Below are 22,301 nucleotides of genomic sequence, written 5' to 3'. Positions count from 1 at the left end.
CTTTGCTTACAACGGCCCAGGTTGATAAGGCAGTGGAATTTAGCTTTATTTTATTTTCTTTATTTATTTTTTATTTTATCCTTTCTTTTTCTTCACTAGTATCCCCTTTTTTTTTGCTTCCTTTTCTTTTCTTCTGTTCTGTACTTTACAGTTCTTCTTTTTCCTCTTGAATTATATGTATAAAAGGGAAACGTGTAATGTCTATTCTTTGTATTATTTGGACTTGACACATGTTCAGTTTTCATGTCATAAACTATGCTTGTTGTTACATTTGGATTTAGCCACTTCACTGTTAGCGACAGAGATGTTTTCAACGCTGCCTGTGTCTGTGTGATGACTGTAACAATGCTGACGGATTTGTTGTTATGCATGATTTCCTCAATAAAAATTATTGAAATAAAATAAAAACTCCAAATTAATGTTCCAAAGGCCTGTGCAAGTGAGTTTGGTTTTGGGACATTTTATTATTTAACATTTTACATATTCACTCAATCTCACGATCTAAGGTTACTGTCATACACAAAATATACTCTACATACAGCATAAACTATCCTGGTATAAACTGAACCCTGGACCCCAGTGCTGCAAGGCACCCACGCTGCCCTAAAGGTGTAAGTAAGAGTTTGTTTCAGCAGACTGAAGAAATGTATTTTTTAAATGAAGTGCCATGAAATTGCAAACTTAAAGGAAAACAACACTTAAGCAACAGAAAGTTTACATCATAACAAGTGGCATATTAAAGAATCTTACCGAAATGGAATATACATTTAAGTAAATATTGTCTTTTTACATCTTTTACCTATTTTTTTTATGATATTCTCTGTTGTGCCTCAAAGATCACCTGACCAGAAAAACTGCAGCTCTGTAACAGAAAGAAGTGTTGAAGCAAAAGACATAACTTTGTTCATTAATTTGGCTCATGTGACCCAACATAAATGGTTTGTTTGTGTGCACCATGAATCGTAGGAGTCCAGAGGCATCTAAATCTTCTATTTAGGGCTGACTACCCAATGGCACATATGACAAAAAAAGTATATTATTATGAAAATTGTTTATGTACATGACACAGGGTTTTAAATATGAGTTGTTTATGCAATATAGTTTGGGGTATAGTTTTCCTTTAATTACTTTGCAGCAAGCTATCTAACATTCCACTAAATCAAATACATCTCGCCTTATGTCTCATATGAGATGCAGAGCAGATAAGAAATGTTCTTATTTTATGCCAGTGTTGGCCCCTGTATAGGAAGTGTGAAATCAGGCTGCCAACAAGGGGAACCAGAAACTGTTCTAGAGCACAAAGATGGCATTATTAGCCGAACATGAACACCCATGCTGTACTGCCACTTAGTTATGTACCCCAGGTGCCAAAAACAAATGTAATGAGCTACTAAATTGAATAAATGCACTCACCTATTACAGTGAAATCAGATATTTAATTTCTTTCTCCAAAGTGCAGCAGATTATGTAATTTGAATTTCTAATTGGTTGCTATAGGTGCAGTTTCATCACTAATATGTATATATGTGAATATCTGTATAATTCATTAAAAAGCACCCTTGCAACTCATAATCTCAGCTGTGTAGCACTTCTCCTTTATTTTCTTTCTCTAATGAGACACAAATATTTCCAAGGTGAGAAACAGGAAAGCCTGAGCCAGATAACTGCTGTGCAGAGCTTTCCTCCCTTTCCCAACAGACATTACAGTGTTTCCTTGCTGAATATGACCGAAACACAGTGGCATTTATATTCACATTTAAGAAATACATAATTATTAATTAATATTAAGGCACAAAAAAGTTTATATTTGCTGTGAGGCTAAAGAGGCATTCTTATGCAGTTAAATATTAGAGATTCTTTGAACCAGTCAAAAAAAAAAAAAACAATAAAAACCCTAATGTCTATCTACATGAGAAAGGGCTGTTCAAAGTCCTCCCTCCTTTTCCTGACAGACAACAATGACAGATCTTTAGAAGGAATTCACTGAGCCATGAATATGAGGTTTGCATGAAAGATATAGCACATACTCTTCCCTTCTGTGCAGCCACTTTAGAAACACTCAGTAGGGGATATCTGGGACAGGGCAGTAGGAGCAACAGATTCCTAAGCAAGAGGAAGGAAGGAAATACCTGAAATAATCAGACAAAAAAAAACAGACTTAAAGAAAATTAGCCCCTTGGTAATGTATGGGATCGCTGGACAAACCGTGCTCAATTCCTTCTCTAAAAACAAATAGGTTAAGGTAGTGGTATATGTGCCCCTTATTACACATCTAAAACCATCTGTGTCTAAAATTTGGCTATGTTCTGCCAACTGAAAGATGGAGATGGGTAGAGGGGGGACTTTTTTGTTTCTCCTTCTGCCCACTTTTCATGAACAAAGAGCTGCCAAACACAGGCAGTGCTATATTCATCAAGGCAATGCAGGTCTCTGTGCCATCTTTTGGAGTACAGATGCTGTACATACCTGCAGAAATTCACAGAAGTTCGGGGCAGGGTGCAAAGTACAAAAGATAAGGCAAATTGTGTCTTTTTTTGGACGTTGTACAGTTTAAAGGTGGCCATATACAGGCTGTTGACTCTGCCCTTCCAGACCATGTCAGTAGCTCATAGGTCCATATATGGGGCCTTGCCAAAAGCCTGACCAACCAATATCTGTCTTTAGACTGGGTTGACACCTGCCAGACAAATTAGAAAATTCTGTCAGACAAGGGCCACATCACTGTGCTGACAATGTCCTCTCATGACAGGTGTGTATAGGCCCATGGTATGAGCAAAAAAGGATTGATTCAGCCTAATTTGGCCAAGAGAAAGAGAATGAAGTTGTGGGATAATCAATTACTGACACTTGTAGATGGCTAAAAATATATTTAGTGTATTCTATGAGGACAATAGTCTATTGTTGATAACATGGCCAGGCAAGGAGTGTTTCAAAGTAATATCATTGTTACTAATCATACAAATTAAGCATGCAGGGGTGATGGTGCATTTGACCTCCTCTGTGCAATATGCATAACAAAGGCCCAGAGCAAAGTATACCTTAAAGAATGTTGGTAGCCATATGAAAACTGTTTACAACCAGCTACAAAAATGGCAACTACTAATTCCCCCCAATCACAGAGGGCTAACTACACCTACAGAAACAACATGCTGCCAACTGATATCAGTATCAGCTGGCTCCCAGTAGGTGCTTAGAATAGTAGATCAATAACAGCTAGAAAGCAGCCTGTTGCATTATAAATAATGTAGCATGTGGCTCAACAAACCACACAGTCTCATTACAAATCTGATATTTGGAAATCAATGACTGGAAACACAATTGTGCATTAAAACAAATAACCTTACATTTTACAGTTGGCATATAATATCCAGTTTGGGTTTGCATCATTTACACATCCCACCCACTCACCATCTGTTTGCAGTCCTTTGTGTACCAAGTATTGCATCTAGTCACTTGATTTGCAAAATACGTCTGTAAATGATTGACTCATTAGTGCCAAACACTCTGGGGCACAATTATTAACATGCTGGAGAAAGTCGCTGCTCTATTTAATTTTTTTTTTTTCAACCAAAAAATATTTTGACATATTACAATTTTATTTAATATTATTATTGGCTTACATTTTTATGTCAATAAAAAAAGTACAAAACAAATCTACTTTTCAATGTGACCAACTTTTCCCAGAGGCATCCTTTCTAAGAAGCTTTTGAGCACTTTTTGTGCTTTGTTTTAAAAAATGTTCTATTATATGGCACAAAAGTGTTCATGAAAAACGCAAATAAAACATATCTAACTTTTCATAATTGGGAAAATCTGCTTCAAAAGGTAGAAGATTTATTTTATATTTACTCTATTTCTTTTTGTTCTAATCAGTGGTGGTGGCATACGTGTTTTTTCAATTTTTTTGGCCTCCAATTTCTGTCACTGGAGCCTATTGTTAGTATAATATGTAAGCTTGATTTTGCATAGTTTATAGAGTGACTCTGTCACTCTATAAACCATAAATCCTAATAAATCCTAATACACCTAATAGAATTATTCACCTTATTAAAAGTGATGGGCGAATAAACTTGCCTGTCACGAATTTGCGAAAATTCGCCTGCGTCAAAAAAATTTGGATGCATATCCAAAAAGTCAATCGCTTCAAAATCATTGCGCGTCAACACTATTTGGATGCCCATTGACTTTAACGCCAGCATCAAAATTGACGCGATCAACTTTTCGGACACGGGCGTCAATTCCAATCTTCATGTGTTTTTCTCTCATTTTTCGCAGTTTCGTGAATTTTGCGGGAAATTGGCTAATTTTTTGGCGAAGCAAAACAGGAGAAATTTGCCCATTACTCCTTATTAACAATATTATAATAGCTAGCGAGTAGTCCCTTTTATGATCAGGGTTAGCCATACTACATGTTTACTCTTGTATCAGACTGGGAAATACTAAAGGATTAAGTAGAAAAACAGGAAAAAATAATAATCTCTGCACTCTTGTCCCACAAACAGTACTCTGGTATCTAATTTTTATTATACTCACACTTTTTTGTTATAATCTTTCACTGGACAATAATTTACATGTACTGTAATACTAAAGGATTCCCAGAAGTTCAATATTTTCCTGATTTATCAATACTTTCTGCAGCGTCAGACTGCAGTGGGTTCCAGGGCTCTGACTTCAAGGGGGTGAGCTGTGGGGTTTGGAGGATGCAGGCTGAGGACAGCTGGCTGCTGATACAAAGTAACAGTAGTCAGGCAGCTCAGCAAAGTAGTCAGATAGATCAGCAGAACAGCAGGGGGCTAGGCTTAGGGAAGTGTCAGAAACCATTAAAAACCATGAAAAGTCTGCATATTTTTTAAGTGATGTATATTGCAAAGTTGCCTGAAATTATGTTTATTTTTCAGAAAGCTCAAGTTTTGTTTGTGTGGAGTTCCCCTTTAAAAGCACTTTTCTTTATTTATGGGAAAATATATGTATATAAACAGAAAGAAAGTCTTTAGACAAAGAGCACCCTATGAAGACTTTTTTTCTGTATTTGCCCATAAGAAGGCAAATATTCAATATAATCACGACCTTTGTGGCACAGTTTGCATAAGAGTACATATAGAATATGTGCATTAACTAGATATAGTTATGTTACCTCCAAATTATATCCATACTTTATTCTACAGACCGTAAACCTTTATTCGCCAGCAACACAAATAAATGGAAAAATAAGTTACTAGGCAACACATAATCCAAGAGCGGAAGCAGTGTGGCTGGTAGTCAGGAATAAGCCACGTGTAGTAAATGTATTGTATATGCTAAGTAAAACCAAACTAAAAATGTGAAGTTACATAGTTGGTTATGTTTCCCATGGCTGCTTAGTGTGAATCATGACAAAATTGTTAGACCTTTACTGAGCTAATGGTGACTGGTAGATTCAATTTGTAGGAGCCTGTAAAAGGCTCAAGGCTACAAATTGCTACTGCTATTATAATACGTGATTAAAATATTTTGAGGAATCCCTGGGAATACCCAGGCCTTTAGTTAAATAGCTTCTGAGGAAAATGCCTCTGTATGTGTTTATTAGGATTTTAGTTTCAAAGACAAAGATACTGGTGTGGACTATTATATTAATCTCTGCAAATTCTAATGTAATGTGTTGTTGGCACTATATAGCTAAGTATAAGAAAAGTATAAGAAAAGGAATGGACACATTTACATGGACAATCATTCCATATCACATGGTGATTAAATGTGGTGCACAGAAATCATCTGACCTTTAGATCAGAGTAAATAAAGTAGGAGCCTCCGGCTAATTCAGCTCTTCTTCTTCTTCACAGATAGTGGCTGCATGAATGGATGAAACTATTTTGTTATCAAATAAGCTGTGAGTGTGCTTTAATGAAAGTTATATCTGGTTGATTACAATAACAGGCCAGTCATTTCTGAGAGATCTAAAGTCTAAAGTTATATGTGCCAATACTGGTAATAGTGGGACACCTTGCTCTTATTCTAGTTTCTAGTTTCACTGAAAAAGTACAAAATTACGCACTTGAGTTCTAACAGTTTAAAAAGTGCTTAAACAGTTATATTTTTTATGTACCAGACATATGACTTATGAGTCTTATTGATTAGCATCTTTATTTAATATCAATTGATTTTATTTCTGTCCTGTCCTAACTGTGATTCAATCTTTCAAGGACCTTATTCTTTATTCCTTCTTGGGTACGTTCCACACAACTCACCTCTTGAGCCAAGCCTTCAAATTAACCTCTCCAACCAGCTCCATTACAAAAGAAATTCAAATGCAACCATCTTTTGACATCACATTTGTTCCAACAAGTCTATTCCAACAGTTTATTCTTACCATTCCTATCTCCTGTTTGGCGCTATGAACTTAATAATTAGTTATGTGTCACTAGTGATGGGCGAATTTATTTGCGGCGAATGGCTGCGTTTCTCTGCCGGCGATAAATTGCAGCGAAAATTTGCCAGTGAATTCTGAATTGTCAACAAAGTCGGAATTGTCGCCAGCATCAACACAATTTTGATGCCGGCGCCAAAATTCTCGTTTTGCTAATTTTTCGCCATTTCGTGGGAAATGGGAGAAATTCGCCCCCATCACTATGTGTCACCATAAAACCCTCCATACAGTTACTTTTATAGACTGTGCCTCATTTATCCCCACTCTCGAACTCTTGCAGACAAGACTCACATTGCCTACTGTTTCCAACTGTCTCTGTGTTAACTGTTCTTAAATACCCTTATGTATAGGATAGGTTAACGCTTTATAAATGCATACATTCGGATTACTCATAATACAGCTTTAACTTTGATTTGCCTGTTGCAAGTACAAGGGTTAACACTATAAGCAAGAAAAATAGTGAAAAGGGCTATGCAGCAAACTGTAAAATGGGTAAATAAATTACTCCATTACAGTTACCTATAGCAACAAGTGAGATAGTTGCTATTATAATTCTAGATGCTCCAGATGAAAAGCAGATGAGGCGAGCAACCTTGCACTTTTGAGTAGTTGAATGATAGCGCTCTCTGGTGGACAATAGAAATATGTACAAACAGCAGTGGCATTTTAGTAACAAGGAATGTGTGATAAATCTTTAATTTATTGTACATAGCAAACTCACTAAATGCCCTGCTAATTTCAAACATGTTACATAGTTAAATAGTTAGTTACATAGTTAAATCGGGTTGAAAAAAGACAAAGTCCATCAAGTTCAACCCCTCCAAATGAAAACCCAGCATCCATACACACACCCCTCCATACTTTCACATAAATTCTATATACCCATATCTATACTAACTATAGAGTTTAGTATCACAATAGCCTTTGATATTATGTCTGTCCAAGAAATCATCCAAGCCATTCTTAAAGGCATTAACTGAATCAGCCATCACAACATCACCCGGCAGTACATTCCACAACCTCACTGTCCTGACTGTGAAGAACCACCTACGTTGCTTCAAATGAAAGTTCTTTTCTTCTAGTCTAAAGGGGTGGCCTTTTCTAGGAGATTAAATTGAGGGATCTTGACGGTGCTTAGTTGAAAAGTTATTGCACTTGAAAGCTCCCATAGTGGCTCCCTTTTCCTGGTTAACTGAAGACAAACATTTGCTCAGACAGTTTTGCCCCTCATATGAATTAAAAGCCACAAAGTGTGCCCTGAAGTAACAACCCATAGAAACTAATCCAGTGTCGGACTGGCCCGGCGGGACACCGGGAAAAAACCCGGTGGGCCCTGACCCTCATGGGCCCCCAAAGGGCCAGACCCCCTCTCCTTAAGCTTGTATTTTTTTTAAAGAAAAAAAAGGATTTTCACTATGCACATCGCCTTGTGCGCATGCGCGCAAAGGGAGCACCGTGTGCGCATGCGCGGCAAGGGGTGGTATACAGCGACGCATGGCATGCACAGTAGGGGGACGGGGGCCTGTAGGGGGGCCCTGGACTGCAGTCCCGGTGGGCCCCGGGCCCCCCAGTCCGACCCTGAACCAATCAGATGCTTTCTTTTAAAAAGGCCAGTAAATACTATCTGGCGGATTTTTGCGATGCGAATCGCCTTGTGTGCATGTGCGCAAAGGGAGCACCGTGTGCACATGCGCGGTAAGGGGGTGGCATACAGCGATGCACGGCGCGCACAGTAGGGGGACGGGGGCCTGTAGGGGGGCCCTGGACTGCAGTCCCAGTGGGCCCCGGGCCCCCCAGTCCGACCCTGAACCAATCAGATGCTTTCTTTTTAATAGGCCAGTAAATACTATCTGCTGATTGTTTGCTATAGGCAATTAGACCAGTAGACAACTTAGCACCTTTTATTACATATCCCCAGGGTATACTTTTTTCAAGCACGTCACACAAATAACAACGTTTTTGTATATTCCCAGTCACTTGTGGTTTGTTTTATGTTCGCAGATTTGTATAATGTTATGATTTTATTGTCTTATTTAGTTTATCAAATGCTAATATCTGTTATCATTTTTGGGGTTTCTTGCAAAATTTTATGTGTTTCACGAGTTATCAGGATTCTTAATTATTTGAATTATTCCAATGCAAAACCTTCTATCTGGAATGTGTACCGTAATTAATGCTTGAATGAAAAGATGTATGTAAAAAAAGAATATGTGATTCATGTTTTACCCCAAAGAAAGCCAACAAAATGACAATTAGGTGCACACTTATGGATTACAGCTTACATATATACTGTTCTGCAATATTAAGAGAAAAGGAGTTGTGCCATACATTTCAAGTTGTTAAAAACGGTCATTGTTAAGTCGAAATGTTTTGAACATGTATTATGATATCTATTTATACAATAGCACAGAGTATGTAACACTTTTACAGTAATAATACAAAGCTTTATAAAGTGCCATTTACTTTTCCTCTACACACACACACACACACATACACACACACACACACACACGGATTATTTAATTGCATATGGACCAAAAGTAATTTAAAGTGATACTGACACTAAAAGACAACTCTTCAAAATATTAATCTACATTAAACGTTAGCTATAAGTCATGTTGATCATTTTTCACTGGTAGATCTGCTTTTGTAAGTAATTGTTACTTGAAGTTCCTAAACCTAACTGTTTTGCCAAACCTGACTGTCAGAGTTTCTAATGCTAACAGACTACTGCTGCACAAATATGGCAGCCCCCTCTTAGAGGAACATGGGGCATCAAATGGATAATGTAAAAGCCCTTGATTCAATTTTTTCTAAACTTGTTTCCTTTTTCTCTTTTATTATTGAAAAAAAGTACCTTCTGTTTGATCTTAACTAAGCTACTGCCAGAAGCACCCTAGGAGGGGGGTTATCACAACCCTGCAGTCATACAAGCAAAGACAGGCTTCAGTTCCCTATCTGGTCAGTCTAGCTGCTGATTGGTTCCTATCTTACAGTGCATTTCATAGGAGCATATCCGTACAGCAGCATAAGAAGGTGCATCATAAGCTATTTTTTATAGTGATATTAAGAAAATATGCACGCTCTGCAAACTAACATGGGTACCACTGACTTTTGAGATACAAAATATGACACTTACCACCAGAATCGCATTGACCTGTGAAATAGGAAGGTTTTCAACTTCAACGTCTTTGTTGCTTGGCTCTAATAGGTTCTGCACGTGGTTATTAGAGCGTGGGAAAGCTGATTTATCAAACCCTGCAGGAAGAAACTTGCCAACATGCAGGTGGGAGGGCGTGAGGAAATGATGGTTCGGTCTTTCCAGGTCTAAACTCTTCTCAATACTTTGCACGGGGTGGTAAATAAACCTGGGTCTCCCACTCTTCCACTGGTGAATACCCATAAAATGGTCATTGTCTCCAGAAAAGCACTCTGTTAAGAGATGGAAAATATGTTAACAAATCTGGCTTTAGGTAGGACATCAATTTAAAAAAATATTTTCAGTTTTAAAAACAAACATACCATTAGCTATTGGACAAGTTTATCTCTAGTGTCTGCAGTAAACTCTAAGGTACATTACTGCTCCTCAGTACATAAATAACTATGAACTGTTTTACTGTATTATGCACCCAGATGAAATGGTTAGAAAGAAAGAGCAACTGAACCCATAGTTACTGCTCATTCACAGAGCACAAACCATAAACAAGCATCTAAACACATGTAGGGGATCAGAGAAATCTTTCTCCTGTTTTTCTGTCTGTGACATCATCCAGCCCAGTTACAGGCTGAGGAGCCATCCGATTGGTTGGGTGCCCCAGTGCATCCTTGGGAGAGAGGGTGTGCCTGACTTTGGAGCCTTTTGTACATGGTCTCTGACAGAGTTTAACAGGGGTTGTGTGGTGAAAGATCAAGCCAGAACCAAGTCTTGTGAAATTGACCAAGCTGTCGAATCTGTGGAAATACAGAAAGAGCCCATCCTGTTCCCTGCCAAGCTGCTAGAGACTCAGAAGGAGAAAGGTGCCACTGGTGAGATTGATCCTGCTGCAGAGCTGCCTGTAATCTCTAGTGTGACTACTTTTGAGAGCACCCCGGTGAGTGAGCCACCCAAGGAGGATACTGGCAAGGATCTTGTTGATTTACCTGCTACGTGGGAGCGGCTGCTAAGTTCCAAAGGGAAAGGTACTTTTGGGAAAGGTAGCGCTACCTGGGGTATAAGAGCTCTGGGGAAGGGACATTCTATTTGAACTGAATTGTGTGGTTAATAACCCCTTCCAGAGGATTGGGGCTTTGATAATAAAAGGGATTGTTTTGGAGAAGCAGTAAGGTACCTAATAGTGAGTTAAGTAGTGTCCCACGTGTCCCCAGTGCAGGAGTGCATTGTGTATTAGATTGCCCAAGTTCAAGTTCAAGTCTGTTTCATTTGCAAACTGTGTGTTTTATTTGTCCTAGTGGAACTTCCCTGAGGTGTGCTCCTCAGTGTTCCCTAGGTGGAGGCACTGTGCTGTTAATCCCAGTCCCCAGTACTTTTCATATGCAAAAGGGACTCAGGGCCCCTCGATTGCCAAGGGTTAATTGTGATTTAAAGAGACAGTAACCAAATTAGAGTTACACACAGTGCTTGAATACAGAATTCCCAGTCAGTGTTTTGGCCTGCCAATTGGGACTTCCACCTACAGCTTTTTGAGGTTAATTTATATATTACTGAGCCAGAGTAAGTAGTCTGTGGTGACTAAAGCATCATACAATGTGCAATAATAATATAATCTCAGTATAAATAATGTATTAAAGTAGAGAACTCTGCTATCTAGAATGGCTTCTAATAATGTTATACTATACTTAGATTTAGCTTCATGGTGTTGCAATTTACCCATAATGCAATACCACCTGTGAGGCTAAATGGATGCCCTTGAGCAAACAAGCTCTGGTAGATACATAAAATATATTTCAATGTCAAACATTTTTATTCTCTTACTCTCAGTGGAAACTGTGTTTGATTTACTGTGCCCATTAGAGAAATTTCTGTGGTCCTGACTCCATGCTGCCTGAAGCTGCAAACTGTCATTGAATAAGAAGTGAGTCATTCCTTTTCTTTGATAAATGTGCAATAATGTTATCAATTATTTATGTTGTAATTTTAGAGTTTTCATATGCAGACTTCATGGCGCAATAACTAGATAATAAGCAATATGATATATTCATCAGCAATCGTGTCATTCTATATATCACTGGTGAATGTTATTTTGCATTAAAAGTTAACAAACAGGGACCTTCTTAAACATTACCAACTGCTGTAGGGATAAAATAAATATTGTTTTTCTGGAACACAGTTATGCTCTGTATTTACTTTAGGGAGACCTCTATAGCGCAAATGACAGGAGAAGACTGGTTAATAAAAAGTACTATATTATACAGTAGGTCTTATATATGTTGTACATGCTGGGTTGTACCTGATTGATGATGACCTGTTGAAAGCAAGCTGAAAGAAGTACATTGTGGAATTGTCCTAGTAATATACGTTAGCTTTACTAGTTACCTTGACATAAGCCCCATAACTAGGCATTTTTCCCAAATCCCTTCTCTGTCTTCATTTACCTTTTAGATATAAAGCAACAATGTATTCAAGTCATTTAAAGCAGACAGAACTAGAGGGGAAGTTATGGCTCCTAAACCATTCAATGTTCAGAAGCTATTGCTATTCCAATGCTCTGTACTATAAGTAAAAGTATAAAGACAAAACCAAACTTAATAGAATGAAGGTGGGATGGTAACTCGCAATGAGAGCTGGTACTGCAAAAATCTGCAATAGACCACAAGCTTGCTTTCTATTGAATCCAAATGATTAAAACATAGTGATCTCTGCTTTGATAGATGAATCTGGAACATAAAGCAAATGCATCAGCCTTCTGTCAGCTCTTGTCAGCTTTACATATTGGAGAATAAATATGAGTTTTCAAAAGCACCACATTAGTTCTGTTGTACAGCCAACAGCAGCCTATAGCCCTTTTTTCATGGAATAATACAGTTCCTTGCTTGAATGCTGAAATCGTGATTTTCTTTTCTAGTTTCTTGTTGCTAGACTACAACAATGTAATAGCATTGTTTTTTTTCTTATTTTCTTTACTATCAAAACATATGGTTCATAGTCACATCCTTTAAGGATGGAAATTCAATAAAGTCCACCCAGTTAATTCCTAAATGATCAAATGAAATCATGACTTTAGTTGGAAAGGGGGAGGGAGCTATATCCTGGACTGGCATTGGTGAAGTTCACCATCTAATTTTCCTTCCACAGGCATACAAATACAGACCAAAATGTAGTTTGCCTACAAAGTAAGCTAGCAGAACTGTAATTTAAACTAGTCAGCAGCTAAAGGATTTCAATTGCATCTTACAGTGGCTCCAAACTAGCTTTGTGCTTCAAACATGGATCACCCATTGCCCCTCTTCACTCCTAAAACTATCTAGTGGTGCACCTTAAACAACATTGTATAGGTATGGGACCCGTTATGCAGAATGCTCAGGGGTTTTCCGTTAATTTAGATCTTCATACCTTAAATCTACTACAAAATAATTAACCATTAAATAAACCCAAAAGGATCGATTTTGCTTCCAATAAGGATTATTTATATCTTAGTCTGAATCCAGTACAAGGTACTGTTTTATTATTACAGAGAAAATAAATAATTCGTAAAATTTGGCTTCAGAATGTTTATGAAACATAATGCATGTTCGTGGTTAATAAAATTATTCTCTAAAATTACATGAATCACATCATTGCTTGCAATAATCTAAGCCCCATCTGTCATTTCATAGACTGGAAGCTCTCAGAACAGATCCCTCTGTCCTCTTGTTCACCAGTTTTTATTTAGGGTACACTTAGAGAAAAATTTACAAGGACCAGGGCCGCTCTTGCCGTATTCTCACCTTGCCTCCTGGCAGCAGAGAGAGCCTGGTTACAAGGGGCGACAAATAGCTGACTCTTGTAACTTTAAGAGCCGAAATTCGGCTCCGCTATTGCAGAGAGAGCTATTTTATACAATGCACTAGCAATGCTGCCCATATTTGACCTGCTACAAAGCTGATGTGGGAGAGGGGGAATCAGCCTCAGGCAGCAGCAGCCCCAGAATCGCCCCTGACAAGACCCTATCATTATTTTGTTCCATGATGTAAAACTAACCATTAAATCATTAAGAATATTTTGAAACACCTATTAAAAGGCTTTAGAAAATCTTCTTCTTGGTCTTTTTGGTGCAGGGGTATTTGCTCTGGGAGTTTTGTTGACAGTCTTCGTCTAACCCATCTGAACCTTTTCTGAATGCACTCCTAGTAGAGGACTATAAGATGAAGCATTGGACGAGGATAAGGATTTTAAAGGGTTATCAAACTTATTTTAGCTGTTGCTATTTTTGGCAGTTCAAGTACAAATTCTTATATTGTCCTTTTCTGTACTTTGCAATCTAACATAACGGGTCAGTTAATATTCTCCCTTTTTTTATTTCTCCTAATCGAGGTAGCAATTTTTAAAGGACTATACTTTCACATTGTAATGTAATGGAGCATAAGTCCAGAGGCAGACAAATCCTAATACAGTAAAAATATCACACACACCTACATCCCAGGCTACAGTCAAAATAACTTTTTGGAGCAAGTCAAGGAAGGAAGAAAAGGACACAATAGAGAGTAACAGATATGAGTATACATACATGTTTTATTCAAAGAACTACAGAAAATGGAAAGGATTTGTACAATATTTGGAAGATGTAAAGACTAAAGCTAGAAAAAGTGTTCATGAAAAAAATGGATACTCTGATTTCTTTCCAGAGAAACCTGATGTATACTTCTTTTTTACCTGCTCTTTTTCTACCTAAATACTCTAAACTTTGAACAATACTTGTATGTTTATGGCTTCTGATAAAACTGACCATAAGATCTATATTTGTGTGGTCATGGTAGGGTCCACCAGCTCCACCCGGGTGGGGCTAATTTGAATGATCAAACATTTTCCATCAATGTTAAGAACAATGTCAAGATTATAGCAGTTGTTTCTAGGCAGCATGCTGAAGACACCTGCTTAGTATCAGTGGTGTCTGCCATAATAATAAAACAGAATTCTGGTGGGGATGAAAGTTGCTATGCCCTCAAAAGTAAACATAATCTCATTTAAAATATCACAAAAACCTCAAAGCACATTCACTGACCTGACTATTTGCATCTCTGAAAAATGTCAAATTCCATTAGTGGTCTTAAAACAACATTTAACAATCTGTCCGTAATTCAGTTGCCTGTTCCTCCACTATATGGTGTGCTGACAAGTTTAAAAGCTTCCAGATCATTTCACATTTTCAATGGCTTGCCAATAGCTTCACCATATCTTAATACTAAAAAAGTCTACAGGAAGACAATGTATTTAACTCAGGGAGGCACATTTATCATAGGTCGAATTTAGAATTCATGTGATTTTTTTTAACTTTGATAAATTCAAATATATCAATTGTTCAATTTAGCAACCACTGCACAACAATGTTTACTTGATAGCTGGTCTGCAAGGTTGAATACAATATATCACAATCAAAAAACAACTGAAGTGTGAGTCAGGTGTCCTGATAGCCAGAATACCTGTCCTACAACTCCCAGCAACCCAGTTCAGACCGCCATCAACAGTGCTGGTGATAGCTTAACACTAGTTCCCCATAGCTTAAAACATAACTTTTAATAACTTATTGGTTAAAAACCACACACACCCTTAGTGTGCCACACTTCCCACGACCAAACAAAACCCACTGCGTTAACTATGTCAGTGCTGGACTGTGTCCTTAAAAACATTCAATAAAATTGCCCAGGTGGACGAGTGGATGGTCTTGTGCCAACTTGCAGCGTGACCAGAATCACCAAAGTGTTCCTAATAGGAAAGTATGCCCCAATCAGGACTGTAACCCCCTCCCTTCCATTTTTCCAGGAGTACCTGCCTATCTACGTAGGGAGCGGTCGGAGCTACTCTCACCTCCGTCCACCTATGCTGCCCTACGCGTTTCGCCGACTCTTCAGGGGCATAGGTCACCTATTGAATGTTTTTAATATATATTAGTTTCAGATCTAGATATTGAATATTTTACCTAGGATGGGATGATTAGGATTAGGATTAAGGATGATACCCTTAATTAACAACTTCCAATTTATCCAATTGATTTGAACTGAGGTCTGATTTGTTCAGTATAGCTCTATAAATAACTTCAGTGAGAGAAAGAAAAGAACCCTCTTCTATCAAGTACGAAGTATGGTCTCCCAAAATCAGTTCTCTTTTTACTTCCAAAATCAACAACCACCGGAGTTAAAAAAAATCAATTATTTACCAGCTATGAAATACCACCAATCTATAATCGACCTTCAGTAATTCCAAAACTCCCATTAAAGTGCCTGTGCCAATGAGTCAATTCATTAAATTTCTAATTAGAGCTCAATTGAATGGTGCCTTAAAATAACTCAATATACAAATTAAAGTGCTGATCAACTAATCCAATATCTTAATCAATTGATATATTCTAAAGTGCAGTGCCAATAAATAAAGTTAATAGATTCTCCCAAAGGGGTAGTCACTTTATAAAGTGCTTGTATATATTAATTTCAATTAATCCAATAGCTTCTAGGTAATTAATTATATGTTAATAAAGTGCAGTGCCAATAATTAAATTAATTCTCCCAATTGATTGTAATTTGTAAATAGTAAAATTAATAAGTGACCATAAATAATTTTATAGGATAAATTGGTTCCCAATCAGCTCAATCCATAGAAAGATAGTAAGAACATGATATACAGAGAGGTGGAGTTGTCCCAATCACTTCTGCCTATAGTTTTTCTGTCCCTGGGACACCACAAAGCTGGAGAAGGCAGGGTAACCAGGACTGGTCTCGGATGTTAACTAGCCCTAGGCTGTGAGAGAACTACCTTTGCCTCAAAAACCACAAATCTTAGGTCCCCTTGGAGTCCCAGTTTGGGATTGCAATAAGAAAGAGAGCAGTAAGCTAGACTGAGTGACAGAGAATCTAGATGCCACCCCCGATTGACCAATACCAATACCAAATTAAATCGCTTTAAGCTACAAAATTTTAAAAACCAAATATTCAGCAGAATTCCGTCAAGAAATAACTTTGTCTGTGCATGTGATGAACTGTACAGTACTGTTTGCGATGCACATTTGTCCTTCCAGGCATGTGAATATGTGAAAGATGACATTTTGACAATGAATCAAACAAAGTCTATAAACACAAATAGACCCCACTGAACGTTACACTCACATGCTGTGAGCATGACTTTTGCTTCTAAATGCTCCTTCAGGCTCTTGCATCTATTTTTTCCTTTGAGCTAATGCAGGGATGTGCTACATAAGGACATTAATCCATCTCAGCACTGGCTCTCCGATGAAAGAGGGTAAGCCCGCGCAGCCACTCTGCTTTTAACCCCTCGGCTGCCGCATCACCACAGAGCTACCAATCAAAGCTCTAGGCAAAGTGGTGAAGCGGACAGTTGTCCAATAGTGTCACACACATGCTCCCTCCCACCCTGAGCCGGCTCGCACCAACCCCATGGAGTGGCAGGGTAGTATTCACTCTGCGCTCTCTCTTGGGGTTGGTAGTTTGCCAGAAGCAATTATAACCAAGGTAAGTAATAACAACACTTAGACACAAAGAGAGGTGGGGTTTTATTTGAAAACACTCAATAAACTTCCAATCAAAATGAACCTGGCCAGCCTCTGTAAAGAAGCTCGGGTCACAGCTCCAATTCTAAAAGAATGGGAGCTAAAATGATCATCCTGAATTCCTATCAGCTTCATATATTTTCCAAACACGCTATTGAATTGGAATCTAGTTACTGGGGTACCATTCTGGTGCACAATAAATTGTGATCGTGATTTTGGCGTAACTTTCACAAAATTAAGATAATTGTGAACTGGACATAAGCAATTGTTTTGAATGGGTCCTAGCCAGATAATATTACCTCTGCCCAACTAGTCAGTTTTTGATTTTCTGAGTATGATTTTTAGTCTTTGTTTGTAAAGCGAAACCTCAATATTGCTAAGCCCATTATCTGCTTTTTTGTTTGATGAAACATTTTTGCTAATCTTAAAAGCTCCGAAATATGTAATTGAAAAAAGGCATAGAGCTTAACTTCAAACTCATTAAAACAGACAATTGCAAGATATTTTTAAATTTTTTTCAACGAAATGGGTTTTCTTTGGTCCACGGCTAGCTTCTGTTATGCCATGCCTTTAAGCATTTGCCTATCTTCAAAAAGAAAGCAATTCTTTTTTTTTACTATTGGCGACCGATTGCTCTGCTTTGAATAAATGCAGTACAAAATGTGCCAATATATCCACTGCCCTCTGTCCTGTTAGGTGAGTAGTATAGAATTGATCCCATTCTTTCCATGTTGCATTATAAGACGCCCATGTTTTTGCTGATACTGATTGGCAAACCAACTTCATCACTCTGTCCAGATGATGTCCCAGATGTGTTGCAGGCAGGGTGTATTTGTGGGGTCTGCATGTTCCTGTAATTTCCGGAATAATTCTATATGGAATCGGGAGAGAGCATCCACAGTTGTATTCGTATAATAATAATAATATATAACAATAATTACCATGTGTTTGGCCTTAAACCATATGTTAAGTTTAAGGGATTTAATTATAAAATATCTCAATAATTTCCAAACTGGAGGGGAGCTGGTGGTCAGGTTATTAATTACATAGACTACCCCTTCATTATCACAATTGAAGATTGAGGTGATGGATGAGTCTAAATTGTCCATATTTATTTTTTGGGGACTTGCCCTAATTGCAATACCCTAAAGCCCTTCATTGGCAATTTTTTAAATAAACCCACTCTACCCAAACTACAGTAAGTTCTTTTTGTGTTTTTTCCCTTACAGTTATGGGATCTGAATTGACGGATTTTAGGTTAGCGAAAATGAATTGGGAGTTTAAATTTGGCACATGTGGAATGCAAAATCCTTTACTAAAGCCAAATCTTATTTATGCTGCCATCTCCTGGTTTGGGTACAACTTTAAATAGGGCTCCATGTTTGCTAGCTTGACTAAGGTGGACACCCTTTGACATGAACTTCTCAAGGCAACGTAAAGCAGGGTGATTGGCTCCACAACCTGAGCACTCATGTTTGTTGCCATTTATGGACTGATTCATTAAATGCCCAGCATGTATTGGGCTTTGTCACTGTTTGTTTCAGACTAGTAGGAGGATTGGGATTCTGAACTTTGTATGACATCATACCTAGCTAGGGGTCAATGTCCTTTGTTCCTCGTTACAACCTTGTATGTACTGCCATCTTTTGCTTGAATTTCTCCTCATATATGAACCACCCAATTCCACCAAAGCTTTTGTATGCCTCAAGCACTATGTCAATATGCTTAAATAATTGTGGCACTATCCGGGTTTGTTTTTCAGCTAATAAATTGGCAAAGATACAGGAGGTCTGTAGCCAGTTTGAAAATGTTCTGTCCATTGGTCTTCCCCCTTGAAAATATTGTCCTTAACAGACGTTCCTTCACAGGTTATTATATCGCTATGACAGGCTTCAGGAACACCTGCACTTGGCTGTGAATTTACTGTGCCAGGTGTCTTGTGTAACATGGCTTTTACAACATTTTGAATGTAATTTCCTAAGTCAGTATGAATGTCATATGCTGTGTCAAGTAAATGCTGCTGAGTAGCATAATTTGGTATAGAAGGATAATATATAATTACCCTCATTTCTTTGTCCTGTTTCCCCAGCAGCAGAAGTGCTTGGTCCAGCAACCTCCACAGAATCTGTGTTTGAAACACCCAAGGCGCCTGGTGGTGACATTGCTGGCCATTGGTAGGTATTTTCCTGTCTTGTGCTGCTTTCGGACTCTAATCTCCTCTTCTTTGCTCTTTTAACAGCTGCTGTTGCTTTAACTGTGGCAACTGAATGCCTAGCAACAATTAAATGCTTTCTCCCCCTTTCTCTGCTAGGTCCAGGGATTGCCGCCTCCTCCGAAGGAGTATCTGACACAGGAGCTACCAGCTCTGACAGCTGCTTCAGCTCTTCCTGGCATGCCTCCTTCTGCAGCCACTCCTGTATCTCACTGAAGGACAGTCTCCTCCCGAGGCCATTATGTGTGACGCAGCTCTTCTCTCTTCAGCACAGCACTGCCCTAGTATTCACTGCTCTCTTTAATTTTAAACAGATAGGTTTTGACCTACAGTTGTGTAGTGTAACTACCACCAGTGTTAAGCTCCTATTAAAGGGCCACAGGCTGGACATCGCTGGTGACAATCCCACACACAGCTGTCCCTGCTTATGGAAACCTGCAGCTCCAATTGGGAGCAATGTCCTCAGAGCTGCTGCATTTTAGGACATCCTCAGGAGAAATCTCCGGTATGCACTCTCCTAAGAAAGCGGAATGCTAAAATGCTTTCCGTACAATAGGGTTAGTCAACCTTCTGGGCCCCCCTACACGTGCGTGGTTTGATTTATTCAAAGACATGTTGAGCAGCAACAGAGAGAGAAAAAGGAACAAACCTTGTGGTGATAATAACATATTCTTTGCATTCTGCACTGCGTATAAGTAATTGGTTAATGTACTTATAAGCAGGAAGCCTGAGGCCAAGCGCTGTGTATTATCCTAAGTACATATGATTGATTTCATGGAAAGACATGACTAAAACAGACACCATTGCCTTTTCTGTTATGGTACCACACTAGAACCCCATGATTTTAGGACACAAAAAAGCAGTTAATGGCATATAGTGTAGATGCAATGTATATAAAGCATGTATATAAAGCATAATTTTCCCAAACAGTACAGTCAGGGTTAACATTCAGTAATGGCTACATGTAGAAAATGTAACCCTTCCCACCAAGTGTTTCAGTAAAGGTCCCAGTTGATATGCATCTACCATGGTGGGGAGGGGGTGCTTCAATATTTATTACCTATGATTTGTAAGACAGGCTGTATTATATGAAGTTGTACACATATGCTATGCTATCTTTGGCATTCCTAGATGTGTGATTTGTAGCAGTATATGTAACATTTGGGGCCAGTGTTTCCTAGTACAATTGAGAGTATGTACTGTATGTGTAAATGTAAACACATTTGGATTTAATGCACCTAAGCAGGTATCACCTGTGCTAAAACTCATGGAATCTAAACCCCTGGTTCCAAACATTACAGATAATAGATCCTATACCTGTGCAGCACGGTCTTAAAACAGCTTGAGGAAAAACACATTTAAGAGCCAATCCACATCCCAGCTAAATTTTGTGCAATGAAATAACAGGTGATTGCAGGTACTGTCAGATCGGTAGCAATGCCTGTAAGATATGTGGGGAGAGACGCTGGGTTTGTTTTGCTCTGTGTTATCTCATGCGTACACAGCGCTAGCTAGCATGCAGGCATGGGATGCTCAGTGATGATAACTGCACGCTTTCCAGTGATATGGAGAGGTCCTGCTGCACCAACACAAAATTTAAACAGACAGGTTTTGACCTACAGTTGTGTAGTTTAACTACCACCAGGGTCCTATTAAAGGGCTACAGGCTGGACATCGCTGAAGATAATTCTACATACAGCTGTCCCTGCTTATGGAAACCTGCAGCTCCCATTGGGAGCAATGTCCTCAGAGCTGCTGCTCTCCATGGTGCTGAACTGAAGGCTCTTTCCATGCAGGCGGCGTGATAAGTGCTACAGTCGCTTCAGCAGCAACAGCATTCACACACCTTATACAGGGCATTCATATAAAGCAAATTGGATTTATTAGTAGAAAGGGGCTGATAAGGAACATTCTAGAGATCTTACCTGTAGCTTGAATGAAAAGCAAGAAGCACAAGACGGGCAAATAGCTGCTCATTGCATCCATGCTGCTCGCTGTCTCTAAAGCAACATCTCTCATTCAGGGTGGCTGGCAGTTGGCCTGATCATCAGTCGCTGCTAATGCTGTAAGAGTGCAGATGTGTCCCCTCCCTGCAAGCTGCGCTGAACAATGTGAGTGTAAGCTGCTGCTCAGTGCCTTGCACTACCACGTGCGCCCAGCTGGCCACTCATGTGCTGCTACGGCTGCTGGGTAATGGAGATGACTCCTGCTCATCAATCAAATGGCATGCACCACATCCCTGCCAAGGGCTCTTAGTGAAGAAAGGGATTTCAAAGCACACAGTGCTCCCGGGCTCCCGGGAGTGTGAGCCTAATGCTTTCCTGTGAATTGCCAGTAGTAGTGTGCTTCATACTTGAGCATTAGCTCCATCAGTAGCAAAGTGAATAAGGGATTGCTTTTCATCATACGTTAGGCTGCAATACAAACCAGAAATGTATGACCAGAAATCAATATCATTACAGCAAGTGCTGATTCTTTGCATCTCTCCTGAGTATATAGCAGGTCTTTCTAGCATTTCCTGCCTGACACTTGGGCCTGGGGTCTGGCCATTCTCAGCACGAATAGCCTAACTGGAAATCTGGCACTAGGTGCAGAATGCAGCGTCAACAGTAGTGGTTTCCTTACCGCGTTTGCTGCGGCGTGATCTCTGGTGGGAGAGCGGGCCCAGGTGAGATTACACCCCTTGCTCCCCCGGTAGCTATGCCACTGAACCCTGTCCTTAACCCCTGCCATAGGTAAGTTGGTAAGTACAGGGCTCCATCAGGCCCAGATTTGTGGAGAGGTCACCAATGCCTGGGCCTAGATCGCTTCTGAGTAAGTGGCGAGAAGGCACTAAACGTGTCAAGCATATGATTCACAGTTCTATGTTGGGAAGAATTGGAGTTGTTTAAAGATGAACTATTAAAGGTGATATTTTATCGTTTTTTCTGCTCCCTCTGACTGCTCCGTGTTTTTTGGCTAATGCATTTGGTGCTGGCCTTATGCATCACCA

General features: G+C 39.1%; 1 protein-coding gene across 2 annotated transcripts in view; it reads right to left on the bottom strand.

Annotated features, from left to right (window-relative positions):
* The window catches only part of ptprr.S (protein tyrosine phosphatase receptor type R S homeolog), an 89,121-nt gene extending 67,804 nt beyond the window's left edge, over positions 1-21,317 (bottom strand). Inside the window, exons 1-2 of one of the 2 annotated variants that reach the window (XM_041588605.1) lie at positions 21,235-21,317; positions 9,543-9,835 (exon numbers count right to left, since the gene is read on the bottom strand). In XM_041588605.1, the coding sequence (XP_041444539.1) occupies positions 9,543-9,835; positions 21,235-21,295 (354 nt within the window). In that variant the 5' untranslated portion in view covers positions 21,296-21,317. Of the gene's footprint in view, positions 1-9,542; positions 9,836-19,159; positions 19,561-21,234 lie in introns of those variants that run through there. The other variant, XM_041588606.1, reaches the window with a different exon arrangement.
* Positions 21,318-22,301: the final 984 nt, after the last annotated feature.

The sequence above is a fragment of the Xenopus laevis genome, chromosome 3S, assembly GCF_017654675.1.
Source record: "Xenopus laevis strain J_2021 chromosome 3S, Xenopus_laevis_v10.1, whole genome shotgun sequence".
Lineage (NCBI taxonomy): Eukaryota > Metazoa > Chordata > Amphibia > Anura > Pipidae > Xenopus > Xenopus laevis.
Note: the sequence above shows the minus strand (reverse complement) of the source record. Positions and strands in the feature narration are given on the sequence as shown.